Consider the following 22,579-nt stretch of genomic DNA (forward strand, 5'->3'; position numbering starts at 1 on the left):
AACTTTTTTATTATAAAGAATGAAAGAGTTGTTGGAAGGTTAATAGTGAAGTTGAAGTCATGTGACCATGGTGTATTTTTAGCTTTTTACTTTTGATGATTATATTTAGGTTTCAAAATTCATAAAATTTTGTCCATTTCTGAAGATTATTATGTTGAATAAAGCATGTAAGAATCATAAACTTTTGTCGGTCACAGAGCCTATTTTCAGCAATAATCCAAAAGCAAGGTGTTTTTGTTGAGGGAAGCAAGATGATGCAAACTTTCGGGTTGGCCACCAAAAATACATCACTGCAGCGCTTTATTGGTTGAGCTATTGTTACCCTGTCTGCCAGGTTAAACTTTTTTTGGGGGAAAAAATACTTATTGCCGTCTCCGCATATAAACTGACTTTAACATTGACAAATTCTGTCTTCAAGTCATTCCAAACCTTTATGACTTTCCATCTTTTGCATAACACAAAAGAAGATATTTTGAAAAATGTCTCAGGCAGTTTTCTTTTTTTTCATACAATGAAAGTGAATGGGGTTTGATGTTGTTTAGGCCCCAACATTCTTCAAAATATCTTCTGTTCCTCAGAAGAAAATCGTGCAGATATGAGGGTCAGATTTGACATTTTTGGCTGAACTGTCCCTTTAATGAATCTCTTTGTTGGTCACTGTAATGTCACAGTAAAATTCGAAATGACATCACAACGTGACATCACTTCCGCAATGCATTTGTAATTCCACAGTTCACTTTCTCTTGACTTTATATGCAGTGTTGTCGTTTCTTCCCACTTATACAGTCTTGGTCTCCTCATTTTTTTGTTTTTGGCACATAATAATGTTCATAGCATTATTAACAATGTTTATTGTTGTAGTAATAATACTAATAATACATATAACTGTCATAATAAATTTACTGTACATTGAAATAATAAGGACATTATAATGCTACGTTTGTATTTCTCTCAACTCTGTCTCACATATTCGAACCCACTGCAGTCAGAGTGAGTGTGTCACATGAGTTCAGAGGTCAAAGAAGGCTCTTCAGCTATTGTGCTCTGGGGCGTGTTTATGACCGGCCCGTCCGTTGACCCCCTGACCTTGGCTGATTGACGGGCTGGACTGTGTTTTGCGCAGGTAACCTTCTTTCCCCTCCCCACTGAACAGACTGGCTTCAATCTTATCCAAGTCATCACTTCCTGTGCGAAACTTGGCCTGCAGGAGGCTGATGTACGTCTCATAGCGACATTTCTGCAGACAGAAAAAAATAAAGATTAAAATGGCTTTAAATTAAAATGAATGGTTTTGGTTAGCAAAATATTACACACTGAGTAGTTCTCTGTTATATGCAAAAATCTTACATATATGTGATTTAAATCAGTGGTTCTCAAATGATTTTGGGGTCTCAAATGATTAGGGGTCTTTCGGACCCAATATATATTTTTTTTTTTGCACAAAAGTAAACAAAAATGTCCTTGAAATCAAACAATGTAATATTCATAGATTTATTAATGATAATGATTAGTATTAGTACTATTTAACCTGTTTGTTTATTTTCTAAATTACAATAATTAATGCATAAAACATATTTTGCACTTTACTATTTGTAATTTGCATTATTTTCCCTGTTGTAACTAAAACAAAGGTATAAAGGTGTGTTTTCTAACAAGTTCGACTGAAACCTATATGTTCTTCTCCATCAGGCCTGTAAAACAGCTAAAGCATTATTGTAACATCTAAAAGGACAAAGAAAAGCATTCAGATGAGCTCTGAGACAGATGACTTTGTATTGGTCTGACCTCATAGGTTAAATAGTGCTCTTTGATTCGATACTCTTCTGATTCTTTGCTCTTGGGCGTCAGATCTGGTGGGCTCTTCTTGTGTTCCTCCAACTCCAGAGAAATCTGCTTCAGTTTGTTCTCATGGGACTTCAGTTGCTCTTCCTGTGTAAATTAGAACCATCATTATGTATATACTGTACATTGTCTACTATTTTTTAAACAGTCAACAATAACAATGCTGTAAGTTTCATTAGTATTAGATTACCATACCATTATCACATATCTTTATTCATTACATTATTGAATTCAGTGAGTAAATACTTATAAAATATTAATGATTTATCTTTATAAAATACTCGTATTAAAATGTATTACAAATAAAAAAGATTTAATTAATAACCATAATATGTATGTGTATATATATATATATATATATATATATATATATATATATGTGTGTGTGTGTGTGTGTGTGTGTGTGTGTGTGTTTATTATATAAAATACAGGTTTGGAATAACATGAGGGTGAGAATCATCACCACAGTGATATACAGTGGGGAAAAAAAGTATTCAGCCACCAATTGTGCAAGTTCTCCCACTTAAAAAGATGAGGTGACCAAATACTTATTTTACCGAGGAATTTACCAATTAATTCTTTAAAAATCCTACAATGTGATTTTCTGGATTTTTTTTTTCTCATTTTGTCTCTCATAGTTGAGGTATACCTATGATGAAAATTACAGGCCTCTCTCATCTTTTTAAGTGGGAGAACTTGCACAATTGGTGGCTGACTAAATACTTTTTTGCCCCACTGTATACTGTATATACTACAGTTGTATTTGTGCACCTGGTTGAGTCTAGTGGTGGATGAAGGCAGCAGCGGTCTGCAGAATTTCTTCATGGAGCCGATGGCAGCGGGAAAAGCAGGAGCCGAGAAAAGAGCAGCGACCAGATTAATCCTGAAAATCCATGACATCATCTCCTCTTCACTCCTACACACACACACACACACACACACACACACACACACATTTAAAGGGAAAGTCAAACAAGTAAGCAAAGCATGAAAGCAATCTGACCCCTAGTACTCTGTGACATAGTGGACTGTTAACTAACCAACTACAGTAAAAGGAACAAGAAAAAGATTCTTGGAGCAGTTGAAGAGGCATGATGCTTACGGGGCCTGCAGGAGGAAGACCCTCCAGTCCGAAGTCTTGAGTTTGAGGACGTTCTGTCTTTTGCTGTAGTCACAGGCCCTAGTAGCAAGAGCGTGGTGAACCCGTACTGCATTCTTCAGGTCCACCTCTGACAGATCTTTATCGGGCTTATACTCATCCTGACCATACGAGGGAGACAGAGAGAAAAATGTGTGAAAGCAACAATGAAAATAAATGATAGAGAAAATGGCTGTGTTCCAAAACCCTACTGAGCTGCCAAAGTAGGCGGAATTTTAAGGCATCACAAAGGCAGTTCCAAAAGTAAGCAGCATAACTTGATTAGATTATTATGCTGTTTTACAAGAAATCTTTCACCAGGAGTTTGATTGACAGGTCATCTGACCAATCATAAGGCCAAATCTGCCATTTTGCCCGACAAACAAATCAGACAGGAGAGTTTAATAGATTAACGTTGACGGACTTCAAATTGAAAAATGGTGTGTATTGACATCGTTCCACGGCTGAAAAAAAGGTACCTTCTGATGTTCATTCATAATTATTTTGTGCTATAACTAGTAAAGAGGAGGAGATGATCAGTTCACGTGCTGCTTGAACTGAGGCGCAACAGCGATCTGTCACGACACATTAAAGAGCCACAAAACGGTATTTATTGTTTGAATTTCTTTGAAAATTCAAAGTTGAGACTTTGTTTCATACCAAAAGTAACCTGCTCTGTCTTCTCTGATGCCATTGTCAGTGTCCTCTTTGCTCTGCTATGTATTTTTCACTGCGTGAGAGCAACATGTTACAGTAACTAAGGGGGGGGGGGGGGTTGCGAAGAGTCAATTGTAAGTCGAGTTTCTTGAAAAAAGTCCTATTTGTGTGGACTCACTGCTTTTGTATTGCGATTCAAATCAAGGTTATCATTAACTAACACAATTAAAAACATTTTTTATTGAAATAACATTATAAATTAATTGAATTAACATCATTAATTGAAATAAACCTGAAATAATAATAAAACTAAACGAAAAACTTAAACTAAATGAAAATGAGAAATATTACCGTGAGAACTAACTTGTTGAAGCACTAAAATAAAAAAGAATAAACTGTAAAGTAAATCTAAAATTGAAATAAAAATAAATTAAACCTAAACAGTAATAAAAAAAGAAAAATAACAATAACAAGCACATAACAAAATTACTAATAATTAAAAATTAAAACAAAAACTGAAATCAAAATATTAATAAAATAATAAGAAAAACTAGCATAGTACTAGTAAAAACTAGTAATCAGTATATAAATAGTACTAAAGTAACTCAACACTTATGAGGTTTGATTTAGCATCTCTGCCTATGAAGATAGCAGATGGCAATTCAGCTTGTTATGTTTTGGAAAAGAGTCTATGACTACTGTATGTTCAGACTTTGTTGTATGCCATAATGTATATTGCCTTATATATTTTAAACATGACTACATGACTTTACTAAGTTACATAATTAATTCAGTGAGTGACGTCGAGTTATAATATTGGAAATGTATCTATTGTTTGGCATTTTTAATACAATTCTGTGTAAAAAATGTCTTAACTCTTGGACGTCTTATTAAATAATGAATCTAAAAAGTGATAATAAACTTGTAAACTGTATAAGAAAACTGTAAAGATCATGTGCATTCCATTTTGGAAAACAGCAATCAGAGTAGTGGGCTCTTGTTGGACATTTTGGCAAATGTAGTTGGTTGTCTGACTATTCCTTGCAAATATTATAGTACACATGCTGTAAAATATAGTATGACTGTGTGTGGTGTGGGAAGTAGATTTAAATTACTTTCTGCAGGTACAGAATCATCCCCTTCAGCACGGCATAAAACTTCTTCCAGCCTCTGCGTCCTCTCGGGGCTGCAGAGAGACAGAATAAAAGAGAAAAAGTGTGTGAGAGAGAGAGACAGAATAAAGACACACTTCACTAATGAGCTCCGCTGTTGTTTGCTGCAACACAAGTCGAGGAAAGAAAATCTCTAGAACCAACTTCACTGCTCATAAATGAACTCCACCAGACTGGAAGATACAACCTAATTGTTTTAATTAAAGCAGCTGAATTATTAAACAGAAGAAATCTTGGCGGGTCCTAAATAATGCTGATTTATTGCATTCCTTGACATTAGCTCTGCTCCAAAGCTTCAACTCCAAAGCTGCTTTGCTGTTGACTGCCTATGGAAGGAGCTACCTTCAAAGACAACATACTAACCATTTTTTTAACATTAGCATGTTGTTATTGGTGAGATACTAATCAGCATAAAAATACACAGCACTCATAATACAAAATCCTTAAATATAATGTAAAATAATTATAAAATATAAAAATTTACAACATGTAAAACTATATTTGCAAAAAATAATTAGAATAAAAATATAACAATTGTATATATATATATATATATATATATATTTATAAAGACATATAGCTTATAAAATATATAACTCTCTCACTTTGAATAAAAGCATCTTAATGAAATTAAGAAGGAAGTACATCTCTGATGCCTTGAAATGTTGCCTTAATGGGCAGCACACTAGGTATTGTAAGTTGGAACAGAGACATGATTTACCTTGTGTTTATTTATTTATTTGACTGTTATATTTTGACACAGACAAAAGAGAACGGACAGGAAATGATGTGGAAACTAAGGGGAACAGCACTGAGAAATTTATACCAAAAGCATGACTTTGCAGAACAAACAAATGACACACGTACTGCGTTTGCCGTCCATGTCTGCGTGGCTTTTGCGTGTCAGAACACCGTGTTTGTACGTCACAGCATTAAGCAAAAGTGGAATGGCGATGAAAGGGTTACTGCCGTCCGTTACCCTGACAACCCTCTTCCCTCCCACCTCACACTGCTCCTCCACCAGCTCCGACAGACTCTTCCTCAACTCCTCTTCCTCGCTGCAGAAACAGAGCGGATTAACCAGCATTAATGCATGTGTACAGGTATTGCGCACGTTATACGCAGATTAGCCCCAGAAGTCATATGATAATGCGAGCGCACTTGACTCGTGGGGATGATACTGGATACTCACATCGCCCACTCCAGCTTCTCGTTCTTTATTGAGTTATAGAGCACCTAAACCAGGACGGAGACATATGAGACAGTTAATACTGTATATCTGAAACACCACAACCACACCAATACAGTCAGATGGGCTTATGGGACTGAGCACATGAAACAATATGCTTTTGAATCTAATTTAAACACGAATGCATTCATAAATGAAATTACAACATGAGCATTATGCGGTTTAGGGTATGTTTTCATAAAATCAGTCAGATTTGGTGAGAAATCACACTCTATCAGTAGACATGCATGTGTTTTTCTGAAGCAATACTTATTTTTCATACCACTGGTTATAATAATAATGTAATAGAAAAAAAGGAAGCAAATACGTGTCTGCTGTGTTTCCATATAATTACCTTGAGCAATTCTTTGGGAAAATCTTTGCCGTCGTTGAGGCCATCCAGATTGCTAATGAACTGCTGGCAAGACATCTTCTTCCCAATATTCTGCAATACAATAACAAAAACGTGTTACAACAATAATGATATGCCAATTACTATCATAATGTTATTAACGGAAACAATTGTCCCTCTGCTAAGCTATCCTTGAAAACTGTTGCCATCTAAGACAAGAGAACAGATTGATTGAATATTATTCTTCTAACAGGGGAAGGAATGTATTGTGACATTTTTCTTTAAATTGTTAAATTATTCAGTGACATGATTAAAAACTCTGACTGTGAATCAAAATTTAGGAAAATGCTTGAGGGCTGCTCGATCCACAGCATCCACTTCTCAAGATTTATTTAAAGGTTTGGAAAAAGAGACAAAACGTGAAAAAATATCCTCTTTGTTTGCTGTGTGTCTCTATTATAATTGCCCTGACAACATCATTTTACCATATTTTGAACAATTCCTGTAAAATAGTTTAAAAAAATGTTTAAACCTCTCCAAACACACAGATCCTTACATTTACTTACATTAAAAAAGAGCAAAAGCTAGTCTGAAAAATGGCAGACAATAACAATTGCCAAAACAGGATTTGTCAGAAATATTTGGCACTTAGGGAAGAGTCAGCTGATTGAAAAAAAAAAAAATCCCATAGTATTTTGAGGTAAACTAACATTAGCCATTAAATGCTACAACCACTACTCCGGGTGTGTGTTCACGGTGTGTGTGTGTGTGTGTGTTCACTGCTGAGTGTGTGTGGACTTTGGATGGGATAGATGCAGAGCACTAATTCCGAGTATGGGTCACCATACTTGGCCACATGTCACGTCACGTCACTTTCACTTAAATGTCATCAAAACATAACTGCATTTTTATATTTTCAATATATGTCATGCTTGGACATGCAAGTCACCACCACAATAATAAATTGTTGTATGCGCTTGCCAGGGTGTTGCTATGCAGTCTCTATACAGAGTACAACAGTCAGGTTCTGGAAGTAAAACCTGAATTGATTTTCTCCACAAGGAAACTGATTTTTAACAATGACTTGATTAATGACTAATCAATGGTATATGCTTTTGTTAAAGTCATCTGTTTACATTTAAATAAACTTATTTTAAACTTATTTTTAAAATAATCGTGTTTAACTGCAGATTTTGTGGTGAAAAACTACATTCTCCATGATGCTGTACAGAAAATTCCACTAATCAGAGAATATAAGCATACAGAATACACAGGGAATGTGTGTGTGTGTGTATCCCTATTGAAAAAAATTAATTATGGATAGAAATACTTTCAGAACCAAAGCTGCTGAAAAAATGGCTGAGCATTAATGCACTCTATACTGGTCTCTAAATATGACTCGTGACTTATTTCAGTGAACGTCTACATGAATTTTTCACCACTTTTATCATTTGCCAGAAAAAAATAAGTATGATTACTTAGAAAAGTAGTAATAAACCTCTCCTCAACAAACTGAATGATTTGAGTCATCACTCATGTCTGTAGCACAAATGATGCTTTTCAGATCCATAAGCGATATTAATAGTGATCCATGATTTATGACAGGAAGACTGTGAAATCGTCTTGCACAGTTTGAAGGAGATACCATATTAATTTATTATGGTGTACAGCAATAACAATAACTGTAGTTCAGCATTTAGTATCCAGGGGTGCCCAAACTCGGTCCTGGAGTGCCGATGTCCTGCAGAGTTTAGCTCCAACCCCAATTAGACACACCTGAACCAGCTAAGCAAGCTCTTACTATGCATACTAGAAACTTCCTGGCAGGTGTGTTGAGGCAAGTTGGAGCTAAACTCTGCAGGACACCGGCCCTCCAGGACCGAGTTTGGGCACCCCTGGTATAGTCTTTTGTCAGAATCTATGGTCACATGGCAATCTTTTGTAAACATACATCACCATATTGAAAACTGAGTGATTACAAAACCAAAGCAAATGTAACAATACAGAAATCAAATCATAGAAAGAAAAAAACAATTTTCAGAACCTGAACCAGTTATTTCTAAACTCTATGCAGTTGACAGAGCTGTCAGCAGATGGCAGTATCAAACCAGACCAACCACTCTAAACATAACAACCAACACACATCAATATCTCAGTCTGTTTGAATCCCTCCTACCACAGAGATCTACTTTAGATGAGTAATATTCCACAAGTGATGGATGACAACATTCTGAAAACACATTTAAGCCGAAGCCATTAAAAGAGAAGAAAAACACAAAGAAGACGAGAGGAGGAGAGAGAAGCACTTACCACCTGCCGCAAAACGAGTAAGAAGAAATGGAGAGAGAGAGAGACATGTTTAGGTCAAAGTTGTAGAGAACTGTAATATTACTTAGAGAAACACAACAATAAGAGGTTTAAGGAAAATGACATTATGAAGTGCATATGTGGAGCAAAAGAGGTTTTCAGTTTAGTTGCTGATAACTGTTCATTAGCATCATCTTCAAATTTTATATTTATTTTTTATATTAAATGTACTTCTTAAAAATATCATTCTTACAATACTTTCTTGAAAATTTGTTTCTAAATGGGCAATCTTGGCCTTCTGCAGTCAAATATTTTTTGTATAATGACAACTAGACATTTAACATGTTACATAGTGTACAGCCAGCCAGTTATTACTGCACAATCAATACTTAACATCAGGGTCCTGATCACCTTTTTGGTGTGAATACAGAATCTAGAAATATGAGACAGGACTGAAGGTGGTTTGTTTCCAGATCAATCTAATATTTGTTTCTGCAATTAGATTGAAGAGTAATTGCTAGTAGATCCAGTTACTGCAGCAACTAAACTTGTTAGTGTCAGACATGTTTGGATTCAACAACCAACCTAGAGAAGTGCCGAATACATACGTGTCCATGCAGGTCTGTGTTAAGAAGCATAAGTGCACAGGTCAGTGTGTGAGCGCCATCTATTAAAAAAGAGTTAGGAAAAAAAGAGTTAGTTAATAAGAAATCATATATTCTATAGAACACATATTTAAAACTACAACACTGTTTCAAAACCAAATGATTTGCATAGCAGCTACACATCGCAGGACATGTAAAGCATCTTACCCTTACGAAAAAGAAGTTTATTCAAGTGTGCTATTAGTATACTTCTTTTAAACTAAAAATAGGAAAGTATACTTTTAGTCTACTTTTTATGTACTTCACAGAAATGGGCTTAATGTACTTCTCAGAAATATACTTAAAATGACATTTAAGAATACTTGACTTATAGCCTACTTAGAAAAAGTCTAAATATATTTTAGCTATAATTGTGTACTAGCCTAGCAACATGCTAACATAAAACAAATGTTCTAAATAAGTCACTTATGAGGTTCCATTTCAGTGAAGATGCTGTCTTACAAGGCAGATGTCTATGTAGGCAGTAGACAGCTCACTAGAGTTCGGAACAGAACTTGTACATGTACTAATGTAGCATAAATGTTCATTGAAATATATTATGAGCTGCCATCATAAAATTTGCACTACATAGCAGAAGCTAAATCTAGAGAAATGCACTTGCCCTCTGAGGTGAGAGCTTCTGGGTTACAGTGGCAGAAGCGTTTGGAGAAGTGCACCAGCACACGTTCTCTCTCCTGCGTCTCTCCCATCAGAGGAAACGCCTTCAGGAAGTTCCTGCAACCAGAGTACATGAAGACAATTATGGTGATGTGCTAAGGAGGAGTAAATATGCTAGAACTGTCAAATACAAATATACAGTATATACAGCATAGACAGAATATATATATTCTTTACTGTTTTTATTTGCTTACGCTAATGCCCTCTAAAGTGCCCATTGTAATATAATGTACTTGCATTGTGTTATTAAGTGCAGTTTGACATTCAAGAAAGCAACAACGGATGAATTTGAGCTTGCATAGCTCAATTTATGCTCATTTTAGGACTGCAGTATTCGAGGAAAAAATCTAATTGGTATTTTTCTGATATAAATTGTGCCTGCGATTTAAAATTCAATTGTTTTTAAAGCTCCAGGTTTTGCTGTGATTGTGTGTAGGACTGCACAATAATATATCAATTTGACAATAAAACTATAACAACAATAATAATAATCATTATTAAAGCATTTATTTTGGTGGAAAACAGCAGGGAGCCCTTAAAGCCTCTCTTTTGTTGACAACAGTCAGTTTATAAGCTCTTCTCATTACAAGGAAAATGGTTGGAGCATGTTGCGTCCCCAAATGCACGTTATAAGCGACCCAACTAGTTTCACACATCCCTAGTCTATGTACTTGCACAGAGTGTGTTTCGTGCCAGTAACTTTAGTCTAGACTGAATCTGAGCTTCCACTCACTGTCTGGGATAATTATCGTTCTATCGAGAGAACTACTGTTAGTCCAGGACTGATATTTTTAACCACATTGTGCAACTGCACTTAGTTCCTCCTCTTCTTGCAATGCAGATATTTAAGCAATGGCGTGCTTAACTTCTTCCAGTTTCAGGGGTATTTGTGGAACTGAGACAAAAATATGTGACATGTGTGAGTATTAATCTAAAATAAGTTTCTTCCTCTTGTTGCAGCTTAACCACAGAAATAATACAAAGAAACAATGAAGTAGCTACATATTGTTGTGCTTGTAAAACCTTCCGGTTCAACAACACTTGGAATTGTGAAACTATCCTAATCAAGCTCAGCATGAAAAAGGAATGTTTATATTAAATTTTTGATCAAATCTTTGACCAAATCTTATTGGTCCAAATTCCTGCTCAACGTAGCTGTATATTATACATCAAATATGTTCAGTCTGGCTGTGATTTTGTTGGTACATTTGCCATTTTGCTTTCAAGGGATAGTTCATCCAAAAATGTCATTCTGTGATTAATTACTCACCCTCATGTCATTTCAAACCCGTAAGACCTTCGTTCATCTTCAGAACACAAATTAAGATATTTTTTATGGAATCTGAGAGCTGTCAGCTGCGTCACGCCGGATCTGTTTCCTACGTTGTTGTGATTTGATCTGAACGAAAACAGCGTATCCGTGTGACGCAGCTGACACAGAACAGCATACGCTGTTTACGTCCAGCTGATACTCTCCAAAATGGTGCTACAGGGTGATGTGGAGGAGACGAATTGCTGAATAAAGTCGTGGGTTTTTTTCTTTTGCACACAAAAAGTATTCTCGTAGCTTCGTAAAATGACAGTTGAACCCTTGATGTAACATGGATTATTTTACAGATCTCCTTGCTACGTTTCTGGACTTAGGAACATGTCAGTTGTATTGCTGTCTATGCAGGGTCAGACAGCTCTCAGATTCCATCAAAAATATCTTAATTTGTGTTCTGAAGATGAACGAAGGTCTTAGGGGTTTGAAACGACATGAGGGTGAGTAATCGATGACAGAATTTTAATTTTTGGGCGAACTAACCCTTTCAGTTAGGATCAGTATTTGCACTGTTCAAGTCACTAACAATCTTGGTTGTATTTTGTGGTTGAAATGTTCTCACCTCAGCGCTCTGTCTAATGACAACCCTGTGAAATCAAAGAAGCTCAGGTACTCCGATGCCACCAACTGGCTGAATTCATTACTGCAGGAGAAAGAGACCGATGACAGAATTTTCATTTTTGGGCGAACTAACCCTTTCAGTTAGGATCAGTATTTGCACTGTTCAAGTCACTAACAATCTTGGTTGTATTTTGTGGTTGAAATGTTCTCACCTCAGCGCTCTGTCTAATGACAACCCTGTGAAATCAAAGAAGCTCAGGTACTCCGATGCCACCAACTGGCTGAATTCATTACTGCAGGAGAAAGAGACAAGGAAGAGAGGGATTGTGGGTACAAATGAAAAGAGTTTTATTCCACTTCTTTTCCCATACAATATACTCATTCACACACAAATGCTCACTTCTTGCCCAGGTGTCGTGCCACGTCACAGCGCTTGAAGCCCTCCAGATAGAAGAGTCGCTTAGCCAGTCGTTTGGCAGCATCTGCGTCGACGCGGCAGCCGTTGGCGAGAGTATCCGTGCTGCCCCTCTCCAGCGTGTCCACGCTGCCCAACTCAGAGTCCGAGTCGCACAGCACATCTGTGAGGTTGGCATCACTGCAGAAACAAGAAAAAAAAACTTCAATGTCCAGATGGAAAATACAGCCAGAACCAAGATGGTAGATGAAAGATGGTTTTGGATCAGTGTTTCTAAACTTTTTTGACTAAAAGACCCTTCTAATATAATAAATCAAAACTATTGTATGTTAAAACTTATTACTAATTATCTAAATATGGCTTTAAAATTATAAGCAAATATAAAGTAATAAAAGGAACACATTAAAACAAAGGGAACAAAGAAACAGATTACAAGCAATAAACAAAAGGTGATTTTCAAAGTATATTAAAATTTTTTCAGATGAAGACAGTGAAAGATTTTTCTCTTTTTCTCAGAAGGTGCCATTTGATTATTACTAATAGACAGTGCATTATGGAACGATATTCCGGACAATTTTCAAAAGGAATTGCAAATTGTATTTTCAATTGCGTTCTCAATATGTGGACGCATAAATTGTGACATAATCCAAATGCAATTGCAAATCCTGCATTACCATTTGCATTTTCGCTTTCGCGAACGCACAGTGACGGCCAAATTTCAAATGAAAAAGCAAAGTCCATTTGCAACTGTATTTCCCATGTCTTAGGAGTTATGAGCCTGTCATATTTAGCGGCAGTCACTGTGCGTTCGCGGTAATGCAGGATTTGCAATTCCATTTGGATTGTCACAATTTATGCGTCCACATATTGAAAATGCAATTGAAAATACAATTTGCTATTCTATTTGAAAATTGTCCGGAATATCGTTCCATAGTGCATTCACACTAATGCGCAGATCTATTTTAACATCAGATATTTTGTCCTGTCCTTAAGACAAAACTGACTGTGTTTACATTCATTTCACATCATAAAAGCATTTAGAGATCCTGAAGTAAAAAAAAAAATAGATTCAGAATCATGATGCATCAGAGAATCAATATTTTTCTCCCACTCTTACAATATAATATTATTAGAACTATAATTATAGCATATGTATTAAGTATAATATTTTATTAACAGAAACTGGGAGTGTGGATAAAGGTAAATTAATTAACCACAGTTCATTTTGTGATTCAGACGTTTCAAGAACTGTATGTCCTTAAATAAAAACAATAGTTATTAAAGAGGGAACATTCACTTTGAAGCTTGATTATGTGTTTTTTTTAGCATTTTAATTTAGATTGTTTGTAACATACACTCTTAAAAATAAAGGTGCTTCACGATGCCATAGAATAACCTTTTTGTTTAAATGGTTCCATAAAGAACCTTTAACATCTGAAGAACCTTTCTGTTTCACAAAAGGTTCTTTGCGGTGAAAAAAGGTTCTTCAGATTATAAAAAGGTAAGAAAGAGACGGTTCTTTAAAGAACCTTTGACTGAATGGTTCTTTGTGGAACCAAAAATGGTTCTTCTATGGCATCGCCGTGAAGATCCTGAAGTAAAAAAAAAAATAGATTCAGAATCATGATGCATCAGAGAATCAATATTTTTCTCCCACTCTTACAATATAATATTATTAGAACTATAATTATAGCATATGTATTAAGTATAATATTTTATTAACAGAAACTGGGAGTGTGGATAAAGGTAAATTAATTAACCACAGTTCATTTTGTGATTCAGATGTTTCAAGAACTGTATGTCCTTAAATAAAAACAATAGTTATTAAAGAGGGAACATTCACTTTGAAGCTTGATTATGTGTTTTTTTTAGCATTTTAATTTAGATTGTTTGTAACATACACTCTTAAAAATAAAGGTGCTTCACGATGCCATAGAATAACCTTTTTGTTTAAATGGTTCCATAAAGAACCTTTAACATCTGAAGAACCTTTCTGTTTCACAAAAGGTTCTTTGCGGTGAAAAAAGGTTCTTCAGATTATAAAAAGGTAAGAAAGAGACGGTTCTTTAAAGAACCTTTGACTGAATGGTTCTTTGTGGAACCAAAAATGGTTCTTCATAATAATTAATATTTAAAAAATATATGAACACTGAAAATAATTCCTTTAAAATGTAATAATATTTTAAAATATTACTGTTTTTACTGCATCTTTGATCAAATAAATGTAGTCTTGGCCAAATGAATTGCAACGGACAAATTAAAACAATGCTGTCATCACTCTGCAAGCAGACATGAAGAGAAACACACTGCAAATACAGATGGCAACAGTTTACAGGTCAACAGTTTAGTCTTGATGCGTGTCCGCAGCCTTCTGAATAAATTATGGCTGTCATTTTCATTGTGGATGAGTCAAATTTGTTTTGCATAATTTGATTAGCACAATTGCATTAGCTCCAAACTCGATAAGGAACGGTAATGTGTTAGTTGCCATGGCACCAGTAGAACCTGTTGTTCCGGGAGAGAGAAAGAGGGTGTAATTTGTGTCCCTCCCGAGCAGATGGCCCCTTCATCAGCATTACCCACAACGCCCTAGAAAAGCCCCGACAAATCTCACATGGCACATGGCAAGTGAGCAGTCAAGCAGGCAAGATGGCACAGGGTACATACTGTAATTTTAGGTGAAGAACAAAGTAACAGGAACACTACGTGATGAGCAGTAGTTCGAGGTGATAAATGATTCCCCATTACATCTGGAGACCACAAAATTATTTCAGAATTTGCTGAAAATGCACCCACCCGCAGGCCATCCAAGATGTAGATGAGTTTGTTTCTTCATCAGCACAGATTTGGAGAAATTTAGCAATACATCACTTGATCACCAGTGGATCCTCTGCAGTAAATGGGTGCCATCAGAAAAGCTGTGTTATTATAAATTATGGACTATTACTTGGGTCAAATGACGGTTTAAGTTTAAGACGGTTTGAAACACCTTAATGATGGATTTGTTTCTTAAAAACATGCAGCTTTTCACTTCACAAGACTTTAATTGATGGACTGGAGTTGTGTGGATTGTGAAATTACTGTGATGTCTTTATCAGCTGTTTGGACTCTCTTTCTGACGGCACCCATTCACTGCAGAGGATCCACTGGTGAGCAAGTGATGTAATGCTACATTTCTCCAAATCTGTTCCGATGAAGAAACAAACTCATCTACATCTTGGATGGTAACATCTGGAATAGATACTAATCAAAAGCAAATATCTGATCCGTATGGATTTTTGTTTGAAAAAATAGCTATTTTTTTCAGTTTCAGTTAATACTAAATTATGAAGAATACATTTTAATGAAGTGGATTAAAAATTTTGGAGAATAAGAAATGGTTTGGCATATACAGTACATATGGTCTGGTATCTGATTAATTATGGATCACATGTTTGATTGATCTGTGTTGTTAAACTTATCCTTCAGTAATATATGAAGACATTACATAAAGGTATGAGGAAATGTCATCTGTTTAGGTTTTACAATCATCTCCTACCCCCTTCCTGTGAATCAAAGCACTCATTGAATCATCACAAATATGACTCCTACACCTACAGTATGTGAGCACATGTGTCTGCACAGAGACAGGTGTGAATTAGATCGCCAGACTGTCTGACTGGTTCAGTGCCCCTGACATACTCTTTCAGCAGTCAGGGGTCAAAACAGCTGGCCTTTTGTATTTTAGTCCTGTGTACATAATGACTGAACAAACCTGATGAACAATACGTATCCATCTGCCACCAGACTGCTGTGATCTATAATAATAATAGATTGCACAGTTATAATATTATTGATTTCTAAAAGAACCTAAGTAGGACATTGCCATGGACGTATAAGGTTACAGGAGCCGCTGAGCTATCACAGCTAACATAGAAAATAAATGCTTGTATGAGATTTAAGCAAATAATCATTTAATTTTGTATACAATTTTTTTTTTTTTACTTCTGCTAAAAAATATGGGGGAGTAAGACTGTAAAAGAAATTAAAAAAATTAATACTTTTTAGCAAAATTGCATTAAACTGATGAAAAGTGACAGTAAAGCCAATTGTAATGTTACAAAATATTTCAGTTTCAATGAAATGCTGCTCTACTGAACTTTCTATTCATCAAAGAATCCTGGGGGGAAAATGTATCACAGTTTCGACAACAATATTAAGCAGCACATCTGTTTTCAACACTGATTTGCCATCACAGGAATAAATTCAATTTTAAAATATATTAAAATATTAAATTGTAATAATATTTCACAATATTACTGCTTTTACTGTATTTGTAATCAAATAAATGCAGCCTTGGTGAACATTAGAGAGCTCTTTCAAAAATATGAAAATGTCTTATCGACGCCAAATTTTTGAACAGTAGTTTAAGTATTAATAATTGCAAACCAACAGGTCCAAAACTAGCCATTAATGAGAGACTTAATTTAGGCTAAATTGATTTAGAATGTTATCCATTCTGTCATATAACATTTTATTTATTTATTTGTTAATCTTATTAGAAATAAATATATATTTTTATAAATATATAATTACATTTATTTACTGACTATTTGTGTTTATTATAGTTTTTATTAATTGTTTACAATGTTTTTTGGACATGTACCATGGTATATGAATATGATAATGATTTAGTATCACTGTCAAAGTACCACAATATTACCATACGATACCATCACTGTACAATGGGACCACCAGAGTATTCTTTGTAATGGTGTTTAATTCCTAGACAACACAAAGAACTTACACATAAGTGACTTCATTAGTTAAAAATAAATCACAGCCTGCTGTCCTGCTAACCGCAGCTCTAGAGGGTAGATAAACACTATAAGTGACTATGGCAGGGCTTAATGTGCCAGCACTGATATACAGTGATCCTACTGTACAAGAAGCCAACAGCCGTGTCTCTGTATGGACCTGCGCTGCTGCTGAGCAAGGCAGGAGATTAAACATGAGACTGCTTGTCTGTGACTCACATGCCAACGTCTCTCACTGCCTGCTCTGATGCTGTCGGAGAGGGTGTGTTGGATGAACAGAGCGAGGTGTGAATGAGTTGCTGCGTCCTTGTCAATTAGCCAAAAACACAAATCCCCCTTTGTGTGTGTGTGTGTATTCTCTTACTGGAATATATCAAACCAGCAGGGTCGGACAGAAATGCATTACGCATCAGAACGTGCAATGAAAACATTCTGGTTACGATGGGAATTTAGGCAACCAAAGACACGCTCACAATATAGACCCTCAGGCTATGTATTTATCCAAAACCATCTGATGATGGAAGAGATGAGAGATTAACAGTATAGTTCACCCAAAAAATCATTTACTCACCCTCATATCATTCCAAACCTGTTTGCATTTCTTTCTTCTGTGGAACACAAAAGAAGATATTTTGAAGAGTGTTGGTAAACAGACAATTTTGGGTCCCATTGACTTCCATAGTATTTTTATTTTTTGTCCATACTATGGAAGTCAATAGGACCAGAATTAATTTGGCTACTAATTTTCTTCAAAATATCTTATCTTGTATTCCACAGAAGTAGTAAAATCATACAGGTTTGAAAATGAAAACAGTATTTTTATTTTTGGCTGCACTCTTCTTTTAAAATCTAACTGGGGCATGTTGTCACGTCGTGGGCAATGTTTTTTTTTTAATTATTGGTGTTTTTGTATGCTGGTATCGAACACCTACCTCAAACTGTTTTAAATTACAATAATGTATGTAAATTCTTTCCTTTAAATTAATAGTCTAATGTCGTCATGTTTTTGTACAAGCTTTGAGTAACAAGTGAATACAATAAAACCACACTGGCATACATTCAGACCAGAGTCAAATAAATAATACAGTGAGATTTTAACTGAAAGATTGATGTTCTTTGCACAAAGGTCCCCCCCTCCCCATCATAAATGTCAGGTCAGGGCAGGTTTTTGCATTTTTATTCCGACAAGTTGTCACCTGTGTTTTACAGGTTGTCATTTTATGCAAATCATCAATTATAATATTTGCTGGTAAAAACAATAGTTTTATGTATTTGTTTGGTTGTATCCTTTTACATTTTTTTCTGTTTTGTAACTGCTTTGAGAATGTAGTTGAAATGCTAACAGCTGGTCCCCCAAGTGGGGCATGTTGTCACAAAAGGTTTAAATGTGTTAAATGAACTGTATCTTTTTTCCTGGGAAATAATGGTGCAACTGTTCAAAAGCTTATTTTAAGACTTCAAGGACTTAAAAAAAAAAAAGAAAAAAAGAATTATTATTTAAAAAATAAATCAATGCTACGAAATAATAACTGGAGTAAAACCGTGACAACTAGCCCCGGTCACCACTACAATATTCAAAGAGTGTCCCATAGACAGGAAAAACAACCAACAGATGTGTCCACAAAAGACCAAAGGGTGAGATGTCTCCCAAAAAAAGTAGATAAAGTTCAAACAAACCCTGCCTGCAGAGAGAAAACCCAAGACTTTTAGCTTCAGTAACGTCAATGAATAAATTTCACATAACACAAGAATAAAACTTACACTTAATGACAGAAATTCAAACTAAGTTTCTACATTTTTAAGTCTATTGCGTCAGTTGCAGGTCTTTTAATGCGATATACACTATGTAGAAGCAACAGAAGCTAGAGAAAAACTTACAGAAGTCCCAGAAGAAAGTCGAAATGCACTTCATATTCATCTTTCCACATCTTTCACTGGAGAGCAGGCATCAGTCCCGCGCGGAGCGAGAAAAATCCCTTCAACTCCATTCGCCTCCAGGCGCTTTGCGCATTGAGTAATCAGGTTTTTCCCAAATGGAACAAGTTTTCGACGCTTTTGCGGCTAAAAGGGGCGTTCTGGCGGTGTGTGTCGCCGCATCCCGGTCATGTTCTTCGGCTTCCCAGTGTGAAGTTCCTCAAAGTCGGACACAAGGGAAGGGGGCGGAGAGAGGCGCTCTGGATGGATTGGATTACTCAAATTGAGTCCTGCCGGGGCCACATTTCCATATTTCCAATGTTGAAGTAGCGATCTGGACCGGAGCCCGGGAGCGCCAGGCCGAAGTCTGGACTGTCTAGCTGTCTACTATCAGAGAGTCTTCATCCCTAACGCTTATCGATGTCAAACTCTATTACATTTATTCATAAAACATAACTAATAGCAACAAAGACTAATAAAAACAGTTATTTTACCGTCATGGCCTGGTACATCAGCAAGTAATATAAATAATACACAAATGGAAACTCGAAACTGGGAGCCAATCATCATGGCATCAAACAAGAGACCCTTGCAATACTGCATAAAAATATGACACTATTAAATACTCTGAAATTCTGAGGGAAATTAATGAATGAGTGAATTAATGTATAAATATTGTTATGATAGAAATCAGATTAGCATTCATAGATTTTTTTCTCAACTATTCCAATCCAATCTACTAGTCTGCATTTTAGTTTCCTGTTAACTATTTAGTAGATAGTAGCCTTAGAGGTAAAGTTAATAGCCATTTCATTACCACAAGGAACAATATTAGGCCTACTTCTACTTTTACTAGTGGTTCATCATGATAAAATAAAATGGCTACTTGATTGTTACAGAAATCTGACCCAAGTTTAAAACTGTTACTAACAACAAATACTAGTCTGAAGCTAATAGCCTATACTTGAGAATCACAAGAGCCCAGAAGTCAGTTCCAAAATGTGCAATTTGTTACCTGTAACACTAAAATAAAAAACTTGAGTGCATACAAAATATGGATTATTTCAAGTCTAAAATATTTGAGCTCACAACAAACTGGATCATGTGATACAACGCAACAACATTTCCATTCAGCAGTGACTCACTCACCTCCATAAAGGCAGAATGGATACAGATAACATCCAACACACTCACACACAGACCATGACTTCATGACAAAATGCTCTATCCTTCTGAATTTGTCCACCCGTACCGCTTTATATTTAAAATTTGCAGTTATCTCTTCAAGATCAGGATGTGGGGCCAAGCTCCTATGATGTATGATACAGTAAAGTGCCTTGTTAGTGTGTGTGAGTGTGGTATATGCATGCTTCAGTAACCTGCAGTCACAACATGTTTGTCTTCTCATCAACAAACATCAGATCATTCAGCTGAATGACCATAATAATTGGTTACAATGATCATTACAGCTGACGCCGCCCTATCATAGAAAATAATAATCATCCTTCTCTCTCGCTCTCTCTGTCTCTTTGTACCTGACCATCTCAGTATCACCTAGAGTTCAGTTTAGCTTCAGATGCAGAAACTGATCTGCACCAGATGTGCTTGCTTTGAATAAACTGTATTTTAAATGTATGTAATTTGTCTACATTTCTTCTTTACCATTTGAAACTTGGCAGTACTGCAAATATTGTTGGCTCTCTTCTTGGAGACAGCGCTATTTTACTATTATTATACTATTAAAGTATTTATTAATATTTTGAATTAGCTTAATAATTTTTTATTATTTTTTACATTTTCTGTTTTCATTTTATTTTCTATTTTAATCATTCTGTTATATTTTTATTTTTATTTGTTTTGTTTATATCTATAGAGAGAGAGAAAGCATAAATTTAGTTAGTTAGTACACTTTAAAATTATTTCAGTTTGTTGCCAAGGCAAAATTTCATCAATTAATGTTTCATTCATTTTCAAAAATGAATATATTTTCAAATATTTTTTCTTAATCTAACATTCACATATTCCTTTAGTTTTATTTCATTTACTGAAAACAATTTTTAATAGTTTTAGCTTTAGTTAACAATAAAAACACTGTCCGGAGACTGTTTAGATTATATAGGATTTATTATTTCTTTATGTCACAAAATATTCTGTATTTTCTGTTTTCATTTTATTTTCTATTTTAATCATTCTGTTATATTTTTATTTTTATTTGTTTTTATTTATATCTATAGAGAGAGAGAAAGCATAAATTTAGTTAGTTAGTACACTTTAAAATTATTTCAGTTTGTTGCCAAGGCAAAATTTCATCAATTAATGTTTCATTCATTTTCAAAAATGAATATATTTTCAAATATTTTTTCTTAATCTAACATTCACATATTCCTTTAGTTTTATTTCATTTACTGAAAACAATTTTTAATAGTTTTAGCTTTAGTTAACAATAAAAACACTGTCCGGAGACTGTTTAGATTATATAGGATTTATTATTTCTTTATGTCACAAAATATTCTGGCTGCCAACTTGAAAATTATCAATAATATTCATGACATGCACATGGCTTTTTTTCTTCTTCATTTCACAGCCATACAACATAATGGCATCTGATTCTACAGATCTTTGATGGAAAGGAAATAAAGAGAATGGACCTCTTGAATCTTCACTGGAATACCCTTGACCTGAGATTTCATTTGAGCATTTTTTTTCAGGGCACTTAAAAGCTACAAAATTACAAAAAGGCACCATAAAATTATCATAAAGTCATTCATATGACTTGTGCACAAGTCTTCTGAAGCCATACAGCAGCTTTGTGTCAGGAAAAGACTGAAACTTAAGATATTCTCTGAAAATCTGGACTTCAGTACATTTATCTTTATGGTGCGTTTGAGTGTTTTTTTTAAGCTTGACAGCTCCAGTTCTCATTTACTTTCATTATAATGAATAGAAGTCAGGATATTCTTCAAAAATCACCTTTTGTGTTGCACAGAAGAAAGTAAGTGATCTACGCAAGTCATTTGGAACGACATGACGGTGAGTAAATGATGACAAATGTTTATATTCGGCTGAACTATTCCTTTAAACATTTATTTTCCATTCTTGCAGTCACTTTAAGCTGCTGAGCAACTGACAGCAGTACTGAAGTGTCAGACAGAGACAGGATGGAGCTAATTATAGACTGGGTCTAAACCCAGTAAAGAAAGACTTCTCTGTGATATGGTCTTGTGAGGATTTAACAGCACGGCACAGTGCGAATGACAGAGACCCATCGTGATGTATTCTGACACATACACACACACTTACTTTAGTAATAACTTTTCTCTCTCTCCTTACCATCTTTTGGTGTTGTCTCCACGGCGACGAGAGATTATTCTCTCTACGTATGAGTTTCACTTCTGCACTTTTAATAGCTCAGCAGAGACTCACGGTCAGCTCACTTTCATCTCGGCTCATCCGCGCTCCATTAGCAGGTCCACACGCGGTGCTAAAGAGGCTTTCTGCTCTAGCCAGCATTTTCCTGGCTGACCCGTAGATGTTTAACGGCTTATGCTCCA

General features: G+C 35.4%; 1 protein-coding gene across 1 annotated transcript in view; it reads right to left on the reverse strand.

The window, feature by feature from the left end:
- Window positions 1–508: 508 nt before the first annotated feature.
- LOC107559287 (PH and SEC7 domain-containing protein 2-like) overlaps window positions 509–22,579 on the reverse strand; it is a 37,384-nt gene continuing 15,313 nt past the window's right edge. Inside the window, exons 4-15 of the mRNA XM_016243043.1 lie at window positions 12,304–12,498; window positions 12,116–12,196; window positions 9,963–10,075; window positions 9,305–9,363; window positions 6,393–6,482; window positions 6,002–6,045; window positions 5,677–5,867; window positions 4,753–4,823; window positions 2,945–3,102; window positions 2,614–2,758; window positions 1,786–1,929; window positions 509–1,237 (exon numbers count right to left, since the gene is read on the reverse strand). Of these exons, the coding sequence (XP_016098529.1) occupies window positions 1,031–1,237; window positions 1,786–1,929; window positions 2,614–2,758; window positions 2,945–3,102; window positions 4,753–4,823; window positions 5,677–5,867; window positions 6,002–6,045; window positions 6,393–6,482; window positions 9,305–9,363; window positions 9,963–10,075; window positions 12,116–12,196; window positions 12,304–12,498 (1,498 nt within the window). The 3' untranslated portion in view covers window positions 509–1,030. The remainder of the gene's footprint in view (window positions 1,238–1,785; window positions 1,930–2,613; window positions 2,759–2,944; window positions 3,103–4,752; window positions 4,824–5,676; window positions 5,868–6,001; window positions 6,046–6,392; window positions 6,483–9,304; window positions 9,364–9,962; window positions 10,076–12,115; window positions 12,197–12,303; window positions 12,499–22,579) is intronic.

This window comes from Sinocyclocheilus grahami, unplaced genomic scaffold (genome assembly GCF_001515645.1).
Source record: "Sinocyclocheilus grahami isolate Dianchi unplaced genomic scaffold, SAMN03320097.WGS_v1.1 scaffold680.1, whole genome shotgun sequence".
In the NCBI taxonomy this organism is placed as follows: domain Eukaryota; kingdom Metazoa; phylum Chordata; class Actinopteri; order Cypriniformes; family Cyprinidae; genus Sinocyclocheilus; species Sinocyclocheilus grahami.